Below are 18,739 nucleotides of genomic sequence, written 5' to 3'. Positions count from 1 at the left end.
TCCAGCTCTATTATCATAATGCAAGGAACTGAGTCAACACGTTGATAAATGAAAGAAAGGTATAACCTAATATGGCAATTGTAATGGTCCAAACATTCTAATATTGATACTTATGTGTTTGAAGAATTTAATGTCAGCATTTTTTTTCCTATGGGAAGAAATATTAAAACAGAAAGTTTCAAGGAAATGTAAACATTTAATTAACAAATTAACAAAACATCTATTTTGTGGCTACAAACACTCTGCCTTTTTAGTTCATCATCTAGTGAACAGACTTATAAATGGTTAAATACTAATCTATGGCTAGATAAAAGAATGCATAAGAAGTTACAAGAATGAGACCTGCATAATAATGACTAAATTTAGTTGAAACAAGGAGATAGATAATAGTCTACTGGATTTTGACATGAGTCCTCCTAGAATATTTAACTGAAAACTTCAGTGTCAAGAAATTCAGATAAATTAGATTAAGTTCAAAGAAGAAAGACGGGAATGATTAATGGAATGGAAGGATTGGCTTGTGAAGGGGAAAGGCTAACAGAAATAAATCTATATAAATTAGCTAAGTGACAAGAAAAGCAGAGCACTGACAAAGCATGAGTCAAACGTAAGTACAAGAAAGACTATAATCAAAGGATAGCACAGAAAATAGAATTAAACCTCATTTGACAAATTTTATAATTGGGAAAGAAGTAGAACTTGAGTTAGGCCTTTAATAACGAATACGCTTCCAAAAGAAAGAAGATACACCATATGTTAATGGGTGGAAAGCATAACAGAAAATTTATTGTTAAGCAATTGAGCTAACGGAAAAGCTTATGTAGAGGTACAAGCATGTCTCTACCTGACAACAAGGAGCAAGAATAATGCCAAACAGAGAGCAGATGCTGAGAAATGCTGAAGGATTCAGTAATTGAATGCATAGGGAAGGAATGTTGAAGAGTTGCATATTGGAGACTCCTAACGTTGAAGACTCTGTGTTATCTTATAGTCTATGGGGAGTAACTGAAGAGGTTTTGTTATTGTTGTTGATTTCATTGTTATTATTGATAGTTAATTAAAAAGAAACACTTCCAAGTCATTAACAATAAACATGATAGGAAGGAGATGTAGAAGTATTTGGAATCAGGAATACTGGTTTGTGGATAGTTGTGCTGGTCCAGGTGAGACTATATTTATAGTTCTGTTACTGAGTACGTCATGCTGTGAACGAAGAGAAAATTTTCATTCTCTTTGCAGCATTATAAAATAGTCATGAATTGAAGAAAAAATATATGCATATTTTCACATTCGTGCTAGAATGGAAGACAAAAGTGAAAACTAACACAATTTTGGAATGACATCTTTAAATATCCTCCCTATCAGAATGCAGCACAGAGACAGACAACAACATACTCTATTCCAGGTGATACTCCCAAACTCAAAATCCATATTAACTCAGCTAGAAGAGAGAAAAATAATTCTCCTTCTTTTCCTCCTTTTTTTCTCTCATTTCCAAAATTTGCTTTTCACACATCATGCCACTGACATGTCTTTCAATTAAAGTACCAACCTGTAATGTGTAAGAGAGTAAATCTTATTCAAACATATGAAAGATCAGAACCCTTACATGGATTTGGTAGATTATTTTGATATTTTGAACATCTTAGCCACTTTCTGTAAGGTCAGAGGCCCTGATTTATAATTAGTCAAGAACTCTAAAAATGTCATAATTCTCTAGGTATCATTCACCTTCTCCCCATTCCATAGGAATAAATTATTTCGTCAATGATAATATACTAAAGAGTTTATTGTACTGTTTGAATTTTGAATATATGTATGTATGTGTATTCAGTACACATACATATACCACAGTAAATACAGATTTATATGTTTCCTAACACATAAGGGAAAATGGACAGATTTTTGTTCACATATCTTGATAAAACTTATAAATCTGTTCAAGTGTGGATACTCTTCAAGTATCAAAAATATTATGATAAGCTGGGTACAGTGGCGCACACCTATAATCCCAGCAGCTCAGGAGGCTGAGACAGAAGGATCAAGTGTTCAAAGCCAGCCTCAGCAACAGCAAGGTGTCAAATAACTCAGTGAGACTCTGTCTCTAAATAAAATACAAAATAGGGCTGGGGATGTAGCTCAGTGGTTGAGTGCCCCTGAGTTCAATCCCTGGTCTAGAGAAAAAAAAAACAGTCTTCACCAAGCACAGTTCATACTTGTCCCACATTGTTCTACTGCCTTGTATTTTGTATTGGGAATTGAACAGAGTGGTACTTAACCATTGAGATGCATCCCCAACTCTTTTTTTTTTTTCCTGAGGCTGGTTTGAATTTGCAATCTTCCTGCCTCAGCCTCAATCATTGGGATTACAGAGGAGCAGCTACTACCTCCATTGTTTGTCCACTGAGAAGGACCTCATTTTTTAACATTTATTTGCCAAAGGCCCACCCTTTTATGAGGTCCAATCAGAATGTCATCTTTTTCATGAAGGTTTGTTTGATCACCTTTCCCACTAGCACATCCTATTCCTTTTGCCTACAAGCTCTCGTAGCAGTTTTTAATTTCTGTTTGGACCTTTATTGAATTCTGCCTCACTCTACAGTTGTATGTGTATCTGTCTAATCCCTCATATTTAGATTGGCATACCTTAAGGTTCTCCTGATGTTATTATCCACAACTCCCAGTATTGTACCTAACTTACAATATGTACTCAGTAATTGATTATTCAATTTAATTTAAGGAGCCAGATATAATAACTGAGAAGCCTCTGGTAATAATTATTATTGGCAGGATGTCTTCTAAAAAACCATTAAAATGCACCCTGCTTATTATAGGGAGTTTATTGATTTTTTTTCAGATTATGTTTTAATGAAGTTCTGTGAGGGAAAATAAAAAGAAATACTTTGTGTATTAGTCTACTCATGAGATTGGCTTTATGGATTCAAAGGGATTAAATAAAATTGATTGCATATATTGGAAAGCCCAATAAGCTGTTATTTCTTCTTACACAAATGAAAAAGTTTAAATCAAATTCCAGGAAATTTATTTGTTCCTCATTTAATCTTAAGTAAATAAAGGGTATGGATGTATAATTCAGCACAATTACTTTCACTATTCTGATTTCCCATTAAATTCTAAGGGTAGCTGAACTATTAGAATAAAGATACATTCACAAGTAGAATAAAATTCATATAAGTACACCAGATTTTAAATAAATAATATGAAATTCTTATTCATATTAAATACTCTAAGCCATCATTTTACTTTTCTAGAAAGTCAACTACCAGGCCACTGTGACCATGATCCAAATGACAAAAGTCCTGACATTTCCTGGATTTAGTTTCCACCTGGACACTGTCCTAAACATCTTATCATCATTTTGTTTTTAGTGACCTAAGAAATAGATTATTATGTAAAACTATTGAAATGAAAATTACAAAATTTCTTTTCTTTAAAAGCAAGTAGATTAGCCCATTGGCATGAGAGCACCACACAGTTTATGAGGGAAGAAAAATTGGGGTGGGCTATTGTTACAGAGCTGAGGACTTCTGAGGAATTGAGGCAATGCACAGACCACCCTCCCACTTTCAAACCCTGATTCTTGTGATACAAGTCAGGAAGATTCCAGACATGTTGTTCAGAGTAACAGGTATGAGTTTATTGAAAAGACAGGAAAAAGAAAAGGGGACACTTTGAAGGGAAAAGTGGGTTCTCTCAAGTTAAAGAGGGACAGTGTGCCTCTCCTGTACTCCAGTTTTATTGGGGAGCCCAGAGAAGTTTCCAGACAGTTGTTCCGAGGTCTACCTCTTGACTTTTGACTGACAGCAGGATGACATCAGACTTTCGAGTCCCCACTGCCATGACAACACTAAGTCACTTTGGCCCATGCTGACCAGTTCTAATTGGATTCTTAACCATAAATTCTTATAGATTTTATAATTGCAAGGAATTATCGTTATCTTCCTGAGTTTTGGGATCTGGTCTGTGGAAAGGGTCACAAAATCTCCCCTTTCAGGATAACTTGGATTTCTCTCATCAGCATTACTTCTGGCCTGCAAATAGCAGGTATGAGGAATGCTGCAGATACATGGCTTCTTGTAAAACAAAGCATGTTTTCCAAGCACAGTGGGCCCATTTTATAGGATTATTACCTTAACCTCATGTTCCCACCACTCACATTTGTCTGTCCCCTATAAGTAGGATGGTCTTTCATAACTGAAAGACTCACTTTTTCCAGCAATACGATTAGAGAATTCATTAAATACCTTTTCAACCTGAATATGAGTCCTAACAATGCTGTCATTTAATAGCTAATTTCATATAGATATTTACATAGAAAGAAAAAATAGGGATTTTATGAAAGAGAGAAAATCTGGCAAGAGTAAAAAAGGTTAACAGTAAATAAGTGAATAAAGGATGAAAGGATGGAGAGGAGAGGTAAGAAGGCTGAGAAGCCTGACAAGAATCTAACTTGTCCAGGAGTTACCTTCCATCTCCTTGTGTCTCTTTCTCTTTCTTGGAAATCCAGCTTGATTTTATAGCTTGGGACCTAAGCCAACTACTGTCATGGCATTTCTGCTTAAAGTCCAAACCATTAAGACAAAAGCAGCCTTAGCATCATTGTCGAAACAGGTCTATTTGTGCATTTCATTTCATTTTTAACTCTGACAGGTAAAATTGAGTTCATGATGGCAGGCAGTGGAACATGAGGTCAAACAATTCAGAATACTTAGCTATTTCTGGTTCTTGTAAATATGTCTTTAGCAGTCAGGATTGAACAAAAAATAAGTGAGTTGGACAAGATAATTTAAATAGATAAAATTGAATTCTTTTTTTCCCATGCATTTTTAAATTTTCTGAAAGCTATTAAATTATTGAAGCAATTCCTAAAGGTGTAAGAGACATGAATGGAATCATTACTGTCATCCATATTAATAATACCTTTATTAATTGGTCAATGAATCACACTTTCTTCTAGAAATTAAAGTCTTCTGAGATTATAATATTTGAAAAAGCCTCAGGAAAAAAAATTATTTTAAAACCTCAGCCATGTCTTCTCTATGAACTTATTTGGAAATAACTTTAGAAAATCCTGAGAATTTTCATTATAGGAAAATGATTGTCTCATCAATCAATCACTATTTAATTCATCTACTATGTTTAGTACTATACCTAGTACATAGTAAATACTCATCTATATCTATTAGTATTAGTAACTATTCAACATTGTTTTATTACCATTATTATAGTGATTGTAAATTTCTGATTGCTAGACACTAGTAGGAAAACAAAAGTGAGAAGTAAAGATCTAAAGGGACTTTACAAAGAGAGGAAACCTACGTAAATATTAAGATGAATTTACGCATCTAAAATTAAATGTTCTCATTATTTTAATAACAAATTTTCTCTTCAGTACCTCAGGAAGAAACATTATGTACACTAAGACATTAATACTATTAAATTTATTTAATTAATAAATATCTACAGAAAATAGACACAGTAGGAAAAATCACAGACTTTGGATTCAGAGAACCCTCTTTAATTCGTAGCTGTTGGAAAACTGATAAAAACACTCATTGAATGACTACAGTGTATCAAAAACAAGAAGATGGCTCCTTACACAAGAAGGTGGTTCCTTATCCCATTTTGCAAAGGAGGTTCAGAAAGATTAAGCAGGTGGTTCAATGTCATATCTAGTAAGTGGCAAGCTGGGGTCCACACAGAAGCTATTTTTCAGTTCATTTCTTGCACATATATGATCTAGATTATTTGCTGTCTCCTCCTCCTTTTCTTGATGTCTAAGGCCTAGAATCCACATGAACAGCCTTCTTTCTCTACATTTACTCCCAAAGAACACCTCACCTTTTCCATAGCTTCATTACTATCAATATGTTTACACCCAGAATTATTTCCCCAGCAAGCCCTATGTTTGGGGCTCCTCTCAGATAATATGTAATTTCCCCTGAAAGTGTTTCTTAACTATGTCATAAGCATCCAAATACTATCATGCCCCAAACTCATCCTGAGAGTTTCCTCTAGAACCTCTTCCTCCCAATCTTCTGCTCAGAAAGGATAATATGATCTCCCCAGTTCTTTAAGCCACCTTAAAAAAACAAAAAAAAAACCCATGTCTTGAATATCTTTATACCATTCCATCTCTTTTGCATCAGGGTACCCCCAAGACACTGTTATTTATGGTCTGCAGAAGGGCAGTAGCCCTGAAATGACCTTCTTACATTATTGAATTTCTCAAGGTCTTTCCTGTCTTGTGCCTTTGAGCCTACTGTTCTCTGTCTCCAGTTCATGGTAGGACCTTTCCTGTTCTTCAAGTCTCACATTTGTATGTCATCTCCTCAGTGAGTCCAGCCCTCAGCAATCCCCTTTTATAGTTTTCTCTCAATCTCTGTTTCTGTCCACCTCATTTGATCCCTTCTGATTATTTGGTTTTATATTATTTATTTTCTGTCTGCAACACTGTCAAAGAAAAATTGTACCACAAAAGTTAGTCAGTGAAGACTTTCTTTAAGAATACTGCCATAGAGGACAGAAATTGAATTCAACTCCACTAAAACAAAAGGAGGAAGAGTTTTTAAGAGCTAGAGTGGACAAAGGGACAAAAGGGAGAATACTATTGGAGGAAGAGGTTCTAGAGGAAACTCTCAGGGAATTTGGTCTATGTGATTCGACATGTGTTTAATAATTGGTGTTCTTCCAAGTTGGGCTCCTACACAGTGACTGAGAGATATCTTTCTTTTTTATTTTTGAAATGATACATAATAATTATACTTATGTATGTGGTATAGTGTGATATTCCAATACATGGAGACAGTATGTAATAATCAAACCAGGGTAATTAGCATATACATCGCCTCGAACATTTATCATTATTTTTGTGATGAAAACATTCAAAATCCTCTCTTCCAGCTATTTTGAAACACACAGAAAGTTACTAGTAATTAAATCATTCTATTCTGCTATAGCACACTAAAACTTATTCCTCCTATCACATATAGAAGTTAAAAGAGTTGATCTCAGAGACATGGAGAGTAGAATAGTGGTTATGAGAGGCTGGGGAGGTTAGAAGAGAGGTGGAGGTTGATTAAGGGGAGATATCTTCCTTGGAAACCACATTTCCAAGGAATAGCTTCCAAGTTGATATTCCTGCGTTGTAAAACGGGAGGAGTCCAAGAAAAGATTTGCATGTAAAAGGAGCAGTGAAAATTTTTACAATTGAAAGTTTTCTAAAGTAAATGCTCCAAAAAAGGGAAAGTCAGGAGCCTATAGTCAAGAAGAAAACTGTCTATAGTCATGCTGAGAGAGAGGTTGAGGCCATCTTGGTGCATAACTATATCATGAGATTCATACAAAGAGAAAAGTGTTATACTTCTAATCCTAAGTACCTAGGAAAGTTCCTGACACGTGTTTTTAATCAGATTTTGATGAATAAACATATGAATGGCTATGCTACCTTGTAACATTTAACTGTGTTATCTCAGATATTTAGCAACTCTGAACACCAATGCCTTGTAAAACTGGGAGAATACTACGCATCTTATAGATTGATGTTCAGATTAAAGAGGATTGTATATAAAAGCATCAAGAATAGGGTTTCAAATTAAAGCATTTTTCTCTCTAGATATTATACATCATAAATTAACTCTGCAATGTTCTTAAAATACTACACTACTTTTGACTATTTTTTTCTTTGCTTTGTGCTGTGTTAACATGATTGATATTGTACATCCTTTTGTCTTCTGTGAACACAATCTTAAAAGTAATCAAACATAAAACACAATGATAATTACTCATGAGTAATAAATATAAGACGAACCCTATCTTTAAACTTGAGGCTTCCCAGCAAAAGCCTTTGGCTAGTGTCACTCGTATCCCTTATTACCGGCAGAAATAAGTGAATCTCAAAGAAAGAAACATGTAATGCTTTATCAGGAAGGTTTTGAGGGAATATTCATACATTAGGATTTGGTGGTTGCCACAACCTGCAAAGATGAGCCTGAGAAACCAGTGAGGGGTGATGGGAGATTAGGAAACACACACACACACACACACACACACACACACACACACACACACTTTGAGAAAAAGCTGGGATCAGGTGAAACACTGCACTCTGATGGAAGAAACAGTGACTGAAGAGCTGGCCCAGCAAGTTTATTTATATAGGATCTAATAATCAAGAAATTAAGGACTATAGAAGTTTTGTTCTTTGTGCATTAGAAAGTTTCAGGGCTAGAAACATTCTTGTAGCTATTTCACTGTTGCAATACTTGGGGCTTCCTGTGGCACCCAAGAATCCCATTGTTCAAAGTTTCTACTAAGCCAGCAGGCTTGAAGCTTACAGCACTGGTGAAACATTGTAGTAATCTTGCTATGCTCAGAGTCTTCTATCCCTCAAACTGGCATGTGAACTCAAATCTATGAGCTGAAGAATTCTGTGCCAGGTTCAGAATTCTCATAACAGGGGTCACCATCAACTGAGCAGGTTTCAGTTGTCAGCTTCCCACCGAGAAATTCTGAGAAAGTCTCTCAGCTCCACATCAGAATTGTGTCTACACCAGCAATATAAATTAAAACATACACCATTACTGCTTTAACAATCTGTGACTATCAGACAAAAGTGGATATTTTTGTTCCTTCTCTTTAGACAATGATCTAATTGTCCTCCTTGATTTGCAGAGATAGACACAGCATTTCTTTGGCCAGAAAATGCTAGATCCTGCATCCAGATACCTAGAATAGGCATCTACTTTACATTTCAGTACTTAAACTCAAATATTATATGTTTCATGAGATGGTACCAGAGGCAAAACTAACTTAAACATTAAGTACGCCACATCAGGCACTTTCTCCCCATATGTGATGAGGATGAATAAATACAGTTATCCTTAAAACCAAGAATAATAATCCATTCTTAATATAGTTTTTTTTTTTCAGTTTTCCTAACAAGGAAAAAATTACAAAGTAAAGTACCAGTAAATTAATTTGAAAATATAAAATTACTCCTCTGTGTTGTGACGGCTCTTCAAAAAGTTACATAGAATTACCATATGACTTAGCAATTCTCCTTCTAGGTATAAACCCAAACAAAATGGAAGCAGAGACTCACTTTCACATCAAAGATCATAGCAATACTATTCACAATCATCAAACTGCAGAAACAACCAAAATGTGTATTGACAGATGATAATATAACCAAAATATGGAATATTACTCAGTCTTAAATTGGAGTGAAATTCTGATTTGCACTACATATGGATGAACCTTAAAATATTATGCTAAATGGAATAAGTCAGGCAAAAAAGCAGAAATATGATATAACTATGTGATTGTATGGTTTGTATTTGTATTATTAATTTCATGATGTGTTATAGTATCTAAAACAGGCAAAGTCATAGAGACAAAGTAGAATAGATTTTATCCAGAGGAATCAGAAATAGGAGGTTATTACTTAATAAAGTTCAAAGTTACTGTTTGAAATGAGAGAGAAGTTCTTGAAATTGAGGTTTATACAACTTTGTGAATGTCTTTAATCTTCCTGAATTGTATGCTTAAGAACATAAGAATGATCCCCTTCATGCTCTGTATATTTTACCGCAATGAAAAATAAATGAACAAATAAGAACTAAAAAATAATTTTTCACTCTGGTATAAGATACTCTATTGATCTTAAGATTTAGGTTTTTTTGCCAGGTTCAAGGAGTGGCAAGAAGTAACGAAAACAGTCCCAGATATGGATTCAGAAGACTTTTTCTCAAATCTCAGTCCAGTCACACATTAGTAACAAAAGTGTGAGTGTGTCCCTTAGGATGTTCACACCTTAGTCTCTTTCATTTACACCATACAGAATGAAAATTAAAATGCAAATAAGGTGCTTTGTAAATGCAAACAATTATGCAAGTGGATGTAGGCAATTTTTATTATATATTCCTTTAGGGAGATTTGTCATTATAATCTTATCACCAAAATGCAGTTATTAATTCTCATTTAAATATCCTGATAAATTAAGTTATTGTTAAGACTCAGCCAAGGGTTGTTTTTTTTTTTTTTTCATTAGTTATTTTTGTCAATTTAAAGCACTAAATCCACAGTCCTTAGAATGAAAAACTAATGCTGTATTTCTATGTTTTCATTAACCCTTAACTACAATAAAGGGATCATTAGACCCTTCCATTTACTTTAATGCCTTTTGTTCATTGTCTAGCCTCACTGCACATAGCCTAGGCAAAAGAAGTAAATTGCCTTAAAAAGAAGGGACAATCATATTATATCTTGTCTAGAGGGAAAAAATGGTGGTTCTTTTTTAACTACAATTGTTAAAAAATATATATTTATTTTGTTACCTGTTCTCATTCTCTATTCCAAATCCTCTCATCCATATCATTCAAACTATTATCAATCTCTAAGTGGTCAAACACGTACTAATAATTTGACATGATATGTCAAACTGGAGTTATCTTGTAAAGCCCTTTGGATACATAATTACATTGAAAATAAGTATTTTAAAAGGAGCATCAGTGTCTTCCTATAACATCATAAGTTAGTATCAAAATTAATGTGATTGAAACAAATGCCAACTAATTTTTTTTTATTTTCCTCCTTAGCGGTTATGTCTTTGACTATGATTACTACAGAGATGATTTCTACAATCGGTATGTGAATTTTTCTTTCTTATTTCCCTATGATTTAAGTCATCTTTAACTGTGTTGTGCATTTCATTCACAGATGCTCTTGAATGAAGTGTTAAATATAGTATTTCTTGAAATTATTAAGTAATTTTTATTTTTTAAAATGTTTTTATTCTGTTTATAGTTAAATATAACACATGAAGTCTAAATGGAATGGAAGATAGACAGATTTTTCTATTTTCCTCACTCCTACTGAAATATAGTAGATCTTGAAGATTTAGGACTTTGGAGGCGCTTAATCAGAAAATTTTATTTCTAATATTTGGTTAACATTCTAAGGATTTAGTTAACTAATTATTTTCCAGGTCTGTTGTTGACTTAGAATTTTCAAGATTGAGAGTTTCATTAATTCTGAAAATGATTCCAACCTTCTAAAATATATTTACTTTCATGACACGTTGAAAAGGCTATAATATTGGTTAGAGTTAATAAAATTTACAGACCATTCCTGCTATGCATGATAGTATGGCACCATAAAAGCAATCATCCAAGCTAAAGTCAGGCAAAATGTTGGTAGTGATCAATGATTTAAAAAAAAATAGACTTTTCCTATGACTTTTAAATTTTTTGTTAAAACTTTTAAAACACTTTTACTCTCTGCCCTATAAGTGCAGAGGGCTTTGCAGTAAAGCTAATAGTGATTCAGCAGCATACTACAATTGAAAACAATAAGATTTTGAGAATTAAGTTTTTTTATTTGTTTGTAGAAAATATTACCAAAAGTAGACAAATAGTGCGTGCCTTCTTTTTATTGCAAAACTTAGGCTGTGGAGCAAGTATCTTTTTTCAAGCCTTGGTGAACAGTCCTCCTTCTTTGTGAAGTTGGATCAGTTCGACATCCTATCCATGTTGTGAACTATCTCTGAGAGTTCCTTCAATGGATGGTACTTTTGCCACCATGGCTTCCTCTCCATATCTTCATCTCCTTTCATCTCATTACACCCATTTTCCTCACTTATGCTAATAAACTTGCTTTATCAATTTCCTTTTGTTCTATATCTAGAGTCTCTCAAATGGAAAAGTGTCAACATCCCTATGACCATCTATTTTTTTAATAATTCCAATTACATTCGATTTGAAATTCACTTCCAGTATCATCACTCTTAGGTGTGATAGTTCATTTTTGTAAAATGCCACATGAGTTTATCATTGAGAAACAAGGAGGCATTACAACTACCTGACTGCTATCTGTATATGAACTAAATAACATGAACAGCAACCAATCTTTCACAGACTCGGTGACATGATTGGTCATTGGACATGATGCACATTTGCTATTCATGCATAGTCATTTGTAGACGGAAAAGTTAGCAGCAAAGATTACACTTTATAAAATTACTCAGAGGTTATATGCTGTGGTAACTGAAAACTAATTTGTGTTGTTGGACAATTGGTGTTATTTAACTAAACACTGATAACATGCATATATAAGATATGCAACCCAAGGACCAAATGTAGAAAGATCTTTGGGGAAAAACAGAGGTAAATATCTTTTAAGTCATTAGTAAATGTTTAATTATAAGTACTACTAAAGCAAAAATATCCAAATAAGAATGCAAACCTGGAAAAAATAATTTTCAATAGACATTTTTAAAAGGGAAGGAATCTTGTGATCGATTGAAAAGTTCCAGCTGCGCAGGTCCTATTCAGTTCTGTGAGAACACTATGTTCCTTCCTGCCTCAGGTCCTTTCTCTGTGCTGTTCCATCTCCTCACACCTCCCTCCACTGCCTAGTTCACTTGACTCCATCCTTCAGATCTCAGCATGAACACCACTTCCAGATTAAATTAGATTCTTCTGTTTCTCTCTCTCAGCCCCCAACATTGTTTCTTCTCAGCACTTTTCCAAATTTGTACTGCAATAATTCTTTCTGCAGTGACTTTATTTGATTCACATTTGCCTTCCCTCTTCCATGAGGGCTCCAACAATGTTAACCTTTGCTTATCTTTGTATCTTCAGGGACTATCAGTAAACCTCACACATAGTAGATATTCAATTTTTATTATTATTGCATCTCTCTACATTTAAGGAGATGCATTTTCCCAAGGTCACCCAGCCAATTAGTGACAGAACTACAATCATAACCTGGGTATCTGTTTTAATTCAATAACCCACTGTGTGAATGTACAAAACAGAGGAGAAGCAATGTTAGTCCATGATATAAAATAAAGACACAGCCTTGCCTACTTAGGAGTCAGAGCTACATCAGTAATTATTACTATGTCCAAACTACTGTGTTAAGCAAAGTATTTTACTAGTTACATCTGTGGATAAAAAATTATATTTAAGAACAATTTTTCTCAAATCACTTATGATTTCTACAAAATATAAGAGTTTAAGTAATAACTTATTATAACTTGTTATTAAAGTGATATGAATGTCTATCAGCGTTAAAATAGTCCTACTTACTATTGTGAAAAGATAATATGGAAACAGTCTACACTTTTGTATAGTAGACATTTTCTATTACAGCTTTATTTTTTCAGGGTGCAGCACATTGTCCTAATTTCTATTAACACACATTGTCTTACAGTCTGTTAATATGAAATTGTTCTAGCCTCTTAACTGTTTTGTATCATGTAACTTCCTTGCACACTTAAAGAATTTATTCCTAAAATGGAGTCCTGCTTTAGAAGGCAGGAGACCCAAGGTCTGATGACAATTATAGATTTGGGGACCAGTCAGGTTTTCCATCTTCTCATCTTTAAAGAGAAGACAAGATCTGTATTTTACTACTTCCAAATGACAGCTCAGAAAAATAGATGATAGGTAAGATAGATCGATCTTACAAAGAGCAAGAGCCTTAAGCAGTCAAATAATTATAGAGCTTGAAGCTTTCAGTTAACTCTCCACTGCACAAAAAAAGCTAACTCTGAATGATTTTCAAACATTTGTTTGTCTTCTGCACAATCTGTTTGGCTTCTCAGTGTGCAATAGATCAGTGTGACTGTGCTGTTAACAGACTATCTGAACAGTCTGTGCTTTCATTAGTTTATTTTTCATGTTTTGCACTTGGCTTAAAAAGACATAAGCATCTGCTACCAGTGTATATACTCAAGAACTCCCTGTAAACACAGAATCCCACAAAAAGGAAAACAGAATGGAGTGGGTAGATGAGAGAAATAGTCTACAAAGTCACTACAACAGTTTTATCCACAGTGATTTCTCCTAAATTACACTTGGCTTGTACTGATGGTTAAATTTTTAAAAACTCTTTTTAGTAGCAGTGCAAACTTGGGCAAATCATTTAAAACTAAACCTGTTGTCTCATCTGTTAGGTAAGCATGAAGTTAATTTCCAACACAAATTTGTGCTGAGGATTAAATGAGGGAACATGTGTAGGGATCAGCATTATGTCTGGTGTATATTTAATGCCTAATCAATGTTAACTACTAGTAACAATTAACAGTAACCATTTATGGTCATGAAAGTGTTTCTTATATGGATATTCATATTGCAAAGTTCATATGACTGAGAAATAAGCTGGTTGGTTGGTTAGGCATCCTTCCATAATAGTACATTGTGACCCTCTGGATTAACCTGTTTGCATCATTTTCTCTTAACCTACTCCCCAGAGCATTCCAGCTGCAGCAGAATACACATGGAGGTGTGTGGGGCACTCAGCTATTTCCATTAACTCCATGTTGCTTTGTTTAAGTCAGGAAAACAAAATGGCACTAGTTACGTTTAACTGGGATCACTGCATATAAAAACTTGCTAACTAGGAATTAAAGAACTGAAAAGGCAAGAAGGAAACACCCTACTATAACGGAGTTAGTAACTGCAGGAGTCAGATACCACCTCTAAGGTTGGGGAAACAAAGGAAGATTTTGGAATTATCAAAGTGTAGTGAAAATCGGGTATGGTGCCATACACCTGTAATCCCAGCTACTGGAAAAAATGGCTTGAGCCCAGGAGGTCAAGACCAGCATGAGGAGTAGTGAGACCCCATCTCAAAATAAGAAAAAGAAAAAGGTATTGTAGAAAAAGGGTGTTGCAGAGCTAAAAATATGGCCAAGTAGTTCTTCTCGGACAGTGCTGCTGTCCCTGTATGCATTTCTGAGCTAGGGGCATAGTCTGCAGGTGCAGATGTCTCAGAGGGAAAGTGAAGAGGGAACTCTGTAAGTGTTGCAAAATGACTCCAACTAGATTCTGGCTGCAGCTACTGGAATGAATTGCTGCTGCCAAGGTGAAGAAACAAGGTCAGAGTAGTGCTCAGAAGAGCAGGAAGTGAAAACAAAGAGAAGCAAGTCCCTTTTCCTACAGGTCTTGCTATTTCCTCCTTGGGCCCTTCATTGGCTCCCTTACCTGCAGAAATGTGGTCTGCAGAATGCAACCCAACCTATGGCTAAGGATTGATATGAAGGCTGAGAAACAATAAATTGATATTTAGCTGCATCGTATTGTCATTACTCTTCTACCAGATCTGGGGATTTTAATATAACAGAGGATTTTTAATTCTTAGGTAAAGTTTTATCTTAGAAAAATTTTTCTACACAGACTTCCATCTTGTGATTGCTGTGGTTATTCATAGTTTCAAGGATTATGATGTGTATTACTAAATAGTATATTTGAATCATTATCATCAACTTTTATCTTTTCCATATTTTGCACAAAACATTGCCCCCAAATTTTTAGCCTTCAATGGCGTATTCTTTTATGTATAAACACAGAATGTTGCATGTTATTAAAGCTAAATATAAATATTTATGTGCTTCCAAGGAAAGTAAAAGGAGAGGTATACCTAATACATTGAATACCCTCAGAGAATGTTTGCAATTTTAGAAATTAGCAATTTAAATCCATGTTTTCTTTCATTAGTACCAGGAAGAGCACTGAGCAGTTTACATGCTCCAGTGATAAGTAAACTTTTGTTTATAGGGAAAAAGAATGCCAGAGGTGTCTTACCATATAGAAAATATGTATACGTTTTAGGTGACTCAAAATGGGCACTGTTCAATTCTGATACAACTTTGACCTTGTGTTAATCCTTGTATTAATTAGATGAAAAAAAGCTACTCCGGTTTTGGTTGATGAGAAAACTCTGAGTTCCAGTTGTGTCAGATCATTAATTATAGAACACAGTATATATTCATGATACTGGAAAAAATTAACAAGGAGCAATGTCTATTTCATTATGCAAATTTATCATCTGATAGAATGGGATTCCACGTAAAGTTTAGAAATAACAGCATGGTATAGTTGACAAAGGGCGTGATTTGGAGTCAGAAGATGTGAATTTCAAGCCTCCGTGCACATATGTTGACTGATTAAACTTGAGGAAGTTATTTCTTCCCTTTTTCCTTCATGGACAAAAATGACTTAAAATACCAACATTACAAGGTTAGTGATTTTTAACCTCACCTTGGCCATTTAAATATATTAACTGTTTAATTCCATAAAGATGTATTTAAAAAAAACAGCAGGTAGCAATCTTAAGAAAAACATCAAAATATCAAGGTCAAAAAATGGCAAAAAATTATCTTTCGAGTTTGCAGCGAAATTGACTTGAAAAGCATCTTCAACAAGTATTTGCACATGTCTCAGGAGGTAAACTTCACAGAAAACCTTGGAAGAGTTTAATGATGTAAAAGAGCAATAAACATTACTCATCATGACTGGTGATTATCAGGTGAAATGTGCCATTTAAAATTCTTTTCTCCTTTTTTCTATTTTCTTTTATTTATTTATTTTGCAAAGAGAACTTCATTTTAATGTGCAAATTTATGTTCTTCCTTTTGTGCTCAGCAGTATGATGCAACCATGTTTTCATTTTATTAAAATAAGTTTCCACAACTTGCATTACATCTATAATTTCATGAAGATTATTTTCCAATTTAGTTGTAATCAAAAACTATTTGAACCCAGGGTAGAAATCATAGTCAGTTTGTGAATTTTTGACTAGTTCAAACAGTATAGGAAACAGGTGTGTTACTAGCCTATAAGAATCATTTGTGTGGATTTCAAAAGAGTGGGCACTTTAATTTGGTTTTACAAACTATAAGTCTGTGAGAAGTCAAGTTTGAAGGAAAGAGGGGTTCAAGGTTGAATCAAAATGTGACTAATATTATTGGTCCTCTAGTTGTTGATCTTCATGTATCTGCTGAAATGTCCTGGTGAGAACCTGACCCTGAATTTGTTCTCAGAATTTCCCTCTGAATGGAGCAGTGATTTATCCCCCTAGCCATACATTTTGTTAGCATTAACTACAGAGTGACAGTAAGGTTGATTTATAAGTAGGGAAAATAAAGAACAATTTTCCTGAGGGAAATTTTAAAGAAAACAGATAATTACCATAAAATACTCAAAATTATTGTTAATCTGTCATGAAAATTTAGTCCTTGGTGACAAAATCTATGCACATATTAAATTTTTCAAATTTTTCTTTTTTTGAAATCTTATTAGTCTTTAGGAAAAAATAAGAATCAAGGCAAAAGCTTAACAATGGGGTAATGATTTATTCGAATGTGGCATGTCTACTTGAAAGAGTGTACTCCAGCAATTAAAATAAACATTAGCAAGCTTGAGAAATGCTTTTAATACAAACCAAAGTGCTTGAATACATGACTATGCATACATTATGTTTTCAAGTTCGTTAAAAATATGGATGTTTATAGAAAAAAAGATTGAAGTGTTTTAAAATGAACCTTGGGGAAAAGAGAATTATATATTTGGCTTCATGATAAACCATTATCTATTTGACCAAAAGCATTAGGAGAAAAGCTATTTAGACCAAATAACATTAGGAAAAATGAAGAATTGTTAAAGGAAAAAAAGGGACTATAAGTCTAAGAGTGAAAGAAATGAAAAATAAAGCAAAGATAAGAGGAAGAAAAAAATTATAAGATTTTAGTTGAATTTTGAGATTTGGATTCCAAATAATTGTATTGAATTTCCATTTTCATTGCAGATCTATAATTTTAAGTTAACTGTTTCCTTTTTATTAACACTATTTGCCAGTCTATTTTTTTTTTTTTTTTTTTTTTTTTTTGTAGAGGCAAACTTCTTTGGTTTACTGTAGATAGAGTTCTGATGAGAAAGCCAATGTTTATCTCCTCCCACGGCCTTCCATCTGCTTCCCTGGGTTAGAAGAGTCCTATGCCCTGTCTCACAATCCCAGAGGGCCTGGCTCACTTCCTTGTTTTATGTTGTTATGCATTCGGACAACTCCCAGTCTTCCTTCCCTTTATTTCTGATATACTCAAGGTACCCAATGAAAGTTAAGAAAGTCTCCATTGCCATTCAATGTTGTAAAATTAAAAATTATGCTCTTATGTGAGGTACCCATTGTTTTGTGAATTACATATCCCATTAAAATATGTAAGTTGTGATGCTATCTTTCCATAAGAGTGGCACAATGAATTGGTAAAACCTCACCTGATTCCTTGGTGAGAAAAGTTGTCTCCCATTGAAACAACTCACCAAAATATTCAGAGGACAAGGGCCACTTTCTATAGGAATTTGCATCAAAGAGTACAACATACATTCAGTATGTTATTCAAATGTATGCCACAGACTAGAAGTGCATCACAAAAACAATGAATAAAAGCAGATCTCTTTTCTCAAGACCAGTGTAGCTCAACACAGGAGTCTTTGGAATCCTTGGCTGAGGAATGCAATACAAAATATCGACAAACATTTCAGTCTTCTATAAAATATTATTGGAGTGAATTGTAATATTGAAGTAGCAATTACTTGGCCTGCATTTCCATTATAGTATTCTTACATTATTATATATTTTTTATTATGCATCAGAGATTTTCTTAACCCAATTTATAGATTCACTTATTTAATGAACCTGCTAAATTACACATGCATGGCCTGAGGAAATGGCCTCTCCAAAGAGCTTAGCTTTTCACCTCCAGGGGTAACTTCTACCCTGGAAAATATGAGTCAATTGCCATATTTTCTTTCCCCTCAATAGTTTTGGGGTATCGTAGTTCATGCAAAATGCCGTCATGTTTTGGCTCACTGACTTAAGGAGCTCTGTGAATTCAACTTATAAATAACTAATGCAGACCTTGTTTTGTGATTGA

The 18,739-nt window shown here is 34.2% G+C and overlaps 1 protein-coding gene across 1 annotated transcript in view; it reads left to right on the top strand.

Annotated features, from left to right (window-relative positions):
- Window positions 1-18,739, top strand: part of Ralyl (RALY RNA binding protein like) — a 354,882-nt gene that overhangs the window by 256,668 nt on the left and 79,475 nt on the right. Inside the window, exon 4 of the mRNA XM_071602169.1 lies at window positions 10,620-10,667. Coding sequence (XP_071458270.1) covers window positions 10,620-10,667 — 48 coding nt within the window. The remainder of the gene's footprint in view (window positions 1-10,619; window positions 10,668-18,739) is intronic.

Source organism: Marmota flaviventris, chromosome 15, assembly GCF_047511675.1.
Source record: "Marmota flaviventris isolate mMarFla1 chromosome 15, mMarFla1.hap1, whole genome shotgun sequence".
Lineage (NCBI taxonomy): Eukaryota > Metazoa > Chordata > Mammalia > Rodentia > Sciuridae > Marmota > Marmota flaviventris.
The sequence above is the reverse complement of the archived record's forward strand: the minus strand, read 5'-3'. Positions and strand labels throughout refer to the sequence as shown.